Source organism: Pelodiscus sinensis, chromosome 3, assembly GCF_052426305.1.
Source record: "Pelodiscus sinensis isolate ZL-2025 chromosome 3, ASM5242630v1, whole genome shotgun sequence".
In the NCBI taxonomy this organism is placed as follows: domain Eukaryota; kingdom Metazoa; phylum Chordata; order Testudines; family Trionychidae; genus Pelodiscus; species Pelodiscus sinensis.
Window position 1 is genome coordinate 36,746,297 of NC_143054.1, and position 9,517 is coordinate 36,755,813.

Sequence of the window (9,517 nt, forward strand, 5' to 3'; positions counted from 1 at the left end):
CCAGGGACATATGAGGGGGTCAGCTTGTGAGTGCTGAGTACCCAGTCCTCTCAGACGTGCTCTGTTAGTGGGTGTGAGTGTCTGTGTGTGTTGCCAAGGTGGTAAGAACCCCATCCTGAGGAACCTAGTTCCTGCAGGAGAGCTCCAGTGGGAGGGGGACTTGGCAGCAGGGAGAATTCAGCTCTATATGAGAGCCCAAGTAAGCACCAACAGCACACTGATAGAACTGTTAACCTTCCCCCAGTCCCATGAGGGTAACCCTGATAAATGAGCATACCCCAGAGTATTGGGCAAATCTGGTAACAAAAGAGGAATGCAGTGTAGACATACCCAAAGTGATGAATATCAGAAACCAGGAGAAACTGATTTAGCCAGAGCATAAAATTCAAGAGGAATATCTGAAATGGGGAGAATGTATGTAGCTGGAATGTAAAAACTGAGTGAAATTTAGCAAGAACTGCAAGGTGAGTAATGAAAAGAAAAGCCATAACAGTTGGTGTTCAAGACATATGACAATAAGTCAAAAAGAATCATCATGGATGCCTGATTTTCAACCATTGCTAGGAATTCACTGATTGATAAAATCAGTGCAGTCTCTGTATCATTCTATCTTGACTGGTTGCTGTACTAGGATGTTATAGAACACAGTGTTGATGTATAGGAAGTCAGGACAAAGTCTTTTAACTACTCACAAAAGGTGGTTATCATTTTGGTTAGTTCTAGAAAATCCAGAAAGATATACATGTATGGTATGTGTCCCCCGGAGTAGCAGGTCTACACTTTATCTTTTCAAAATCTCTAAAGTAAGACCAATACTTCAAGTCTTTTCCTTGTAGGAGCTGGGCCAGACCAGTTGATAGCAGTGGGTGATGGGAGGAAATAGAAAAGTCCCTCAACAAACACATTTAAACCTCAAAAACTGTTTAATTCAGTTTAGAGATGAAGAAATATGCATCAAGAAGATAGGGATTCAGAGAGCTGAGTGGTGTGAGTAATGGCTTTTCTACAAGTTAATGACTTCTAAATAGTATTTATTTAAAGTGTATATATTTAATTTAGGGCTTCAGTAAATTCTCAATATGAAATTCCAGTTTCATAAATACAATTTTAATTTCATTTAACCCTAATTTAGATCCTTCATCTTATTCTTTTTGAAAACAACTTTATCGTGTTTCCTTGTAATCACATCAGTAATTTCCTTTACTGCTTGGTTTTACAAAATAGTATTCAGAAGGCACTGGAGGATAAATGTGTTAAGATACAATAATTGTGTTTATTGGATTACAAATTACATGGAGTAAATTGCTTTATGATGCAGAGTAAGAGAGGACAAGCTATTCTAGAAATTAAAAGTCTGACAATGTGCTACAAAATTCTCATGTGTATTACAAGATTAATTAAATGCATTTTAAAAAATCAAAGTAAGAACTACAGCACAATTGCTGAAAGAAAAGGAGATAGAATATATCTTACAACTGTGGTAAAGAGCTAGACAAAAATCATTCCAAGTCTTATGTTACATGAAGCATTATAGTGCATATAAAATATCACTCTTTCTTTCAGGTTCCAGCAGCAGGAAAATATTGATAACTAGAAGACTTACCCAGCATTGTCTGAATCTGGCCTGGGCGGGGAAGGGCCGTGCAGGCCTCTCACTGGTGCTCCCCAGGCCCAGGCTGGGAGTGGGGAGGTGCCAGGCCTGCTGCTGGTGCTCTCTGGGCCCAGTTTGGGAGCGGAAGAGGGGGGAGGCACACAGCCTGGTGGGCACAGTCATTGTGAGTGGCCCAGTGATGCTGGGGGAGGAGCTGGATGTGGCTCTTGCATTGCCTGGCCCCAGAACTGTTTCGGAGGGGAGGGGACGGGGCAGTGGGGCCAGCGGGACTTCCCCCTCCCTGGTCTGGCATCAGGGCCAAGGGCTGGAGTAAGAGATTAGGGCAAGAATGTAACTTACCTGGGTCTGTGGCAGGCAAGATGGTGAGGCCTGTCCCTAGCTGCCACACCCCAGTGATTACTCTCTGGTATAGCTCACCACTGTGCTCATTGTCTCCAATGGTGACTGTGAGAATAGCGTCCCTCTGCTCAGCCCCCTCCATTTTCATATTATGGAAAACAATCTAATTCTAGGCACATACTGTTTTTCTGGCACAACCAAACCCTGATCTTGCTTTAAGTTAAGATGAGAGCAAACTCTATACCAAATTTGGTGGTCCTAACTCTTATAATTTAGGATGTGTTCTTGATCAAATAGATTCACAGGCACAGAAATCTCTAAAATATATAGAGAGAATGACAGCATGTAGTAGGTCAGGGGTTCCCAAATGTTTTGACACGGGGACCAGTAAATCCATTCACGAGCTTTTGGAGGACCAGTAACATTCATTTGCATATTTGCATATTCATTAAGCAAATGATGAATATTCAAATAAGTTGTTTCTGGTCCTCCCAAAACCACCAGTGCCAGCTTTAGCAAAGGTTTTGATATGGTGACCCACAATATTCTTGCCAGGAAGTTAAGGGAATATGGATTGGATAAATGACAGTAAGATGGACAGAAAGCTGGCTAGACCAGGGTTTCCCAAACTTTTTACTTTAGTTGGAACCCGTTTTTTTTTTCAGTACTGTTTTTTGCAGCCCAAAAATATAAACGCATATAAAAAAAATGAAAAATGAATAAATATTAACTGTTTCACCTGGCTGCATCCTCCGCCCAGCCCCAGCCAGGGCTTGGGGGACCTGGCACCACACTGGCACTTCAGGAGGCGGGAGCAGGAGCATATTGAGGGTAGGGTGTCTGGCTAGGATGGAGGGTGCAAGGAGGGGACTTGGGTAGGAGTTGGACCTCCCTGGTTTGGCACCCTCTGGACCTGACTGGTCCCAGATGAGGGATGTTTTGGACCAGGGGAGGTCATTTATGGGCTCCTGGTTCCCCCTTCCTCCCCCATCCCCATGAGGCTTCTTTGCACCTCCATCCCCTGCAACCCAGCTGAGCTGCCCACCCGCGCTGGTTCCCTGCATCTATCTATGTTCCACGCTTGACCACAGATGCTCTAGTTTGCTTTATTAAAAGTTTAGGTCCCTTTTCAATCACTCATTCAGGAATATCATGACCTATTTCAAGGGATGGGCTGTTTGCAGAGTGACTATGTAGTCCAGATAAACAAGCAGGCCCCTCCACTTATCTGTCCATGAAGAAAGGTGTCATTTGCACTCTGTGATAAGCCCAAGGCCGCGTTTGCATGGATGGATACAATGTAAGTAATACAAAAAATTGAGGAGTCAACAGAATGGATGAGCTCCTAGATCATTTTGGAGAAAAGTAGTGACAATCTATAACAACTGGTATCAGAGCCAGTGTTTCATGCACCAGGTAGGCCTAGTAAAATCTCAGCAACTGCTTCACAGTCTGGATTAGGTACAGTGATTTTACCGTAACATGAAGATTGTTGGAGTCAGTGACATACAGATCCAGACACATCTTGGAGGCCAGGCACATTTAGACCTTGAAAAGGAAATTATAACCAACAATAAAATATTTTTTTCCATATAAAGAAAAAAAACAGAGGAAAGAAAAAGTGAGATCACTAAAAACTGATGAAATCCTGGAAATTAAATCTGCTCTAGGCACGGCCCAACACCTAAAAACATACTTTGCCTTGTTTTCTAATAAGTGTAGTGAGGAGCTTGAAGCGATGGCAGAGTGACTAAGAGGAACAAGGATATAAAAATAAAAATTACCACATCTTAGGTAGTAGCCAACCTCAAAGTTAATGGGACCAAATAGAAAGGCACAAATAACTTCCATTCAAGAACATGAAAGGAAATAACACATGAAATTACATGGCCAACACCAAAAATATTAATGAATCTGTAAACTTAGAGGTCATACCCTAATTGCAAGTATAGTCCTTATATATAAGAAAGACGGGAAAGAAATCCAGGAAACTATAGTGATAAATGATCATTGGGATAAAATAAAACATGCTTTTACAAAAGATACATCCTCTCAGGTCAACCTACCCTCTTTCTGTGAGAAAGTAAGACGTTCTTTGATTTTCTATACAGGGGAAATGCAGCACATGTAATCTCCCCAGATTTCAGTAAATGATCTGATACAGTTCCAAAAGGGAAATTATTAGTTGAATTGTAGAAGATTGGGAATAATATGAGCATTGATAGGTGGATAAGGAACTGGTTACATGAGAAACTATATTGGATTATGCTGAATGATGAAATATCTCTCTAGAGAGAGGTATTTTTAGCAAACTTACTCAAGAATAAGTCTTGATGCCAATATTATTTAACATTTTCATTAATGATATGGGCACAAAAAGTAGATATATGCTAATAAAATTTGCAGATGAAGCAAAGTTAGAAATGCTTCCTGTCAGGAGGAGGACTAGAATATTGTATAAGATTTGGATGACTTTGAAAAACGGAGTAATAGAAATAGGATGAAATATAAGAGTGCAAGGTACATGATCATGCACTGAGGGACTAACTGCAATCTTCCCTGCAAGCTTTGGATTTACCAGTTGGAAATGATAAAGACAAGGGTGTACTGATAAAACATAGTATGGCTATGAGTTGCCAATGTAGTTAAAACATGAAAAAGACTAATGCAATTCTAAGAGGCATTACCTGTGGTATTTCCAGTTGGGATTGGCAAGATTTTTTTAATGCTTGCACAAGGCACTTGTGAGATTTCCTCATTAGAATGCTGTGTGAAGTTCTGGACTTCCATATTTAAGAAAGATTAATTCAACTGGAAAAGTAGGGCTACATAGAAGGGCTACTGGATAATCAGAGAAATGGGGAACCTACCTTATAAGAGGAGACGTAAGGACCTTGGGTTTTTTAACTTAACCAAATGAAGGCTGAAGGGAGATAGGATTACTTTCTATAAATGCATCAGAGGAATAAACCTCAGGAACGGAAAAGAGTTATTTAAGGGCCCATGTTGATATAAGACCAAATAGTTATACATGAGACACAAACAATTTTAGGATGAAAAGTAGATGAATATTTCTAGCCACCCAGGAGTGAAGTTCTGAAACAACCTTTCAAGAGGAGTAGTGGGCTCAGTAAACCTAATGGCTGCGTCTAGACTGGCATGATTTTGCGGAAATGCTTTTAACGGGAAAGTTTTTCCGTTAAAAGTATTTCCGCAAAAGCGCGTCTAGATTGGCATGGATGCTTTTGCACAAAAAGATCTTTTGTGCAAAAGCATCCATGGCCAGTCTATACGCGATTTTGCTCCAGAAAGCCCCGATCGCCATTTTAGCCATCTTGCGCAATAAGCCTTTTCCCAAGTGGCAGCGTGAAAGTATTTGCACAAGAAGCACTGATTTTGTACATTACAAAGTCAGTGCTCTTGTGCAAATTCAAGCGGCCAATGTAGACAGCTGGCAAGTTTTTGCACAAAAGCAGTTGCTTTTGCGCAATATCTTGCCAGTCTAGACGCATCCAATTAGTTTCAAGACTGAGCTTGATAAGTTAATGGAGAAGATGGTATGATGATCTTTCCTACAATGATATATATGGTCTTTCCATAACTGCTAATAGTAAATGCCTCAAACTTCAGGTACTCTGAACCATATGGAGAGAGCTCTGAGTTGCTACCAAGAAATATTTCGCATCCACTTAATCAGGATCTAAATGACTACTAAGTTAGGGGTTGGGAAGGAATTTTCTCTTGGTCAGATTGCCATGGATCCTGTTTTGTTTTTGTTTTGCCTTTCCCTGAAGCATTGGGCACAGTTCACATGATGTCTATAACTAGAATAAATGGCAGATTCTCTGTAACTTGAAGTTTTTTAAATAAGATTTGAGGATGTTGGTAAAGCAGCCATGGTGTTATGGGTCTATTGCAGAAGTGGGTGCAGAAGCTGTTTTGGGTAATAATGTGCACAATGTCAAAATAGATGATCATGATTGTCCCTGTTTGCCTTAAAATCTATGAGTCTATCATTTCTATGCGGTTACTTTACCAGATCTGTTCAACTATAGGGCTGTGTCTACACTGGCGCGATCTTACGCAAAAGCATCCACTCTTGCGCAAAAACTTGATGCCTGTCTACACTGGCCGCGTGTTCTTGCACAAGTAAACTGATGTTTTAATGCACAAAATCAGGGCTTCTTGTGCAAGAACTCTGATGCTCCCGCTCAGGAATAAGCCCTCTTGCGCAAGTGGCCATCAGAGCTTTCTTGCGCAAGAGAGCATCTACACTAGCTTGGATGCTCTTGTGCAAAAGCACATCTCTTGTGCAAAAGCACATGCCAATGTAGATGCTCTCTTGTGGAAGAGTTTTTGCAGAAGAACTCTTTCGCAAAAGAGTTTTTGCATGAGAATGCGCCACTGTAGACGTTGTCCTAATAGACAGCTAAACCCCTAAAGGTGTTGAATACCTGCATCTGTAGAATGTCTCCTTAGCAACACAAACTTCTGCAAGCACATCAGAACTGCCTTCTGTTCTCTGTGATGGTTTGCCACACAATTTGAACTCATGGTCCTGGCCATCCCCATGACAATTCACATCCCTATCAGATTTCAAGTCTCTGAATCAAAGCAAGTTTTCGTTAGAGTTTTGAATGGAAAAGGTTGCCAGAATTTTTAATATATGGGCACAATAATTTCTATTTACCTAGTTTTGTCCTTGGAAATGACTGAACCAATCAGAACGCAGACAACCACCATGGAACATTCAATTTTCGCTTAACAGTTAAAATCCGGTAAAGTTATATGCAACTGAAAATGGTTTTATAATGGAAAGTACTAGGCAATATTTAATTGTTACATCAACTCTATCTACAAGTATAGAATACCTTTCACCTTGAATTCAGTGCTCACTATAGTCCAGGATGTGACACCTAGATTTTATTTTTAACTAACATTTAACTACAACAAATGATTGATGGTTGAATATTGTTCTTTGGCTGATGCAATATCTAAAAGCCAACACCTTACTAGAATTCTTTCCAACAAATATGTTAGGTTTACTAGTGCCTGGAAAGGCTGACTTTGAGGATAGGACTCTATTTGGGGGAGGCATTGTTGAATTTATCTCCTTTGAATCATAAAGTGTTTAAATCAGTATTCAGCAAAAACCTCAAGTAGGATGACATCAGTATGCTGAAAATTGTTTTGAGGAATCTGTCTAATTATTACAGGAATTGTGGCAAATGGTCTGGAAAGTTTAAAAAAATCATTGCAGGAATTCCTTAGATGTTCAACAACTCAGGGTTCCTTTCCTCACATTTGCCTCAATATCTTGTGAAATTTATATAAAGATATCTCCCAATTTCCATTGACTATTGATATAACTATAATATGGGTATCACATTAATTGTTTGCCTGAGACTTAACTAAAGATCTGTGTCTTATTTCTTCTTCATCTTGGTAATAAAGATTACAAATGTGTATGTAGATTTAATAGTGAGCACTTTGCCACAATTCATTATGTGCTGCTAAGTTCTATTTAATCCTTATTTTGGAAAGCATGTTGTGTATTCAAATAAAGGTTTAAATTTGACATTTATTAAAATAATAATTTGATTAATCACTAACACGGCATTCTGGAAAGAGACATGCAAATGTCTCTTCCCATGAACTAGATATTTAGTAATAGGATAGAAGCCAGATTTGAATTTTCATGCAACGGCCTGGCTTTATATGAACAACAGGTGAAACTCAGTTTTCATCCTGCTTTTGAACCTCTACTAAAAGGATTATATATATATATATATATATATATATATATATATATATATATATATATATATATATATCAATGAGTTAGACATGAATAATATTCTAAGACAGGCCTTCTGAACAAAGTTTTCTGGAAAGTTATGAGAAGTGAGCTACAAACTAAGAATTAATGATGAAAAATTCTTTAGCACCTTCTGATATTTTTTATCTGATCATAACAGCAATAGAATTATCAGCAGGAGTTGTTGCAAATGGATTTATTGTTGGATTAAATTGCATTGATTGGGCCAAAAGCAGAACCCTGACTTTCTATGATATGATTATAACCATCTGGCCTTCTCCAGATTTTGCCTACAATTCTTAGTGTCATCAGACAATTTCTTACAAATTTTATATCCAGATGTCTGTGATATGGATGAAATAATAATGATGATGTTAGTTATTTGGATGTTTATAAACCATGTGAGTCTCTGTTTTGCAAACTGCCTTTCTGTGTTCTACTGTGTGAAGATTGCCACTTTCAACCAGTCTTTCATCAACTGGTTAAAACTGAAACTCTCCAAATTGGTGCCATGGCTGCTTTTAGGCTCCCTGCTGTACTGCTTAGTTACAACAGTCACTTTTACATTTTTCAGCTATGTCTTTATGATAACCTCTCACATCTGTTCATATCGTCCATGAAGAAATATCACAATACCAGAAAAAGGAAAAAACCTTACAAAGTTTGTTTTTCTGATACAGGGAGTAGGATCAATTTCCCCCCTTATTCTATTTATTGCTTCATCTCTTTTGTTAATCATATCCCTTTGTAGACATATCAGGAAAATGAACCTTAATTCAGACCTTTGTTTCTATGTTTCAGGAACGCGAGGACAGATGCCCATGTGCGTGCACTTAAATCTGTGTTGTCCTTTTTCATCGTCTACAATATTTATTATGTGGCTTCAACACTGTCAATTGGAACTGGGTCCTATTTCAGTGCTCAATGGAAAATTATGCTTTGTACACTTGTAGTTGCTGCCTCCCCTTCTGTGCACTCCTTTGTCTTGATTCCGGTCAACCCCAAATTGAAACTGGCATCAGCAAGGATTCTGCATTCTGCCAATTGCTGTTTCAGAGAAGTCACTTCATAATGTCCCTTCCTATCCTTCAGATAAGAAAGTTCAATTCCTTTGTAAAGCACAGTAGCAAAAAACAAAGGGGGGGGGGGTCTATTTTCCCCTTTGTTTCTGTGTTCTCCATGCTGTTATCTACTTGAAATCTCTGCTCTACTGCCAAGTACACAAAGCACCGATGTTTTCCTCCAAGATTATAGACACTCTGCACTAATTCCCACTCAAATTCTTCCAAAGACCATTTCCTGCAGCAGCTCTATCCTTTTGAGGAGAGAGTTCTCATTTTAGCAGATATTTGAGGTGCATTTATGAGACCATTGAACTTACATTCACATGTTACGTTCAGCCAGGACCTCTCTGTTGATTGATATTTCTTCTTCTAACCTTTCAGAATATAAAGAATGAAAAATGAAAATATTTGACTAAGTCTTAGTCCATCTTCCATACAAACGACGAATGAAGGAAAAGGCACAGGAGAGCTAGTGATAATGCAAACGTCAAAACGAGATGCTTCAAGAGCTAATTCATAAAACATAATACAGACAGATGAGAGAATGAGCCCTGAAAAATGTGGCTACTCAGTCCTGAGTTAACTGATCTGTTGTGTTTTAAAGTTTATATTCAGCACAGACTATAAACATTAAATAATATATTAGCATGACCACCTCAGTGAAAATCCTTAAACCAAATCTGA

At 39.0% G+C, this 9,517-nt stretch overlaps 1 protein-coding gene across 1 annotated transcript; it reads left to right on the forward strand.

The window, feature by feature from the left end:
- Positions 1–7,880: 7,880 nt before the first annotated feature.
- Positions 7,881–8,841, forward strand: LOC102452414 (taste receptor type 2 member 10-like). The gene is given in 3 exon segments (XM_075923152.1): positions 7,881–8,041; positions 8,530–8,570; positions 8,573–8,841. Coding segments are annotated over 3 exon segments (471 nt in total).
- Positions 8,842–9,517: the final 676 nt, after the last annotated feature.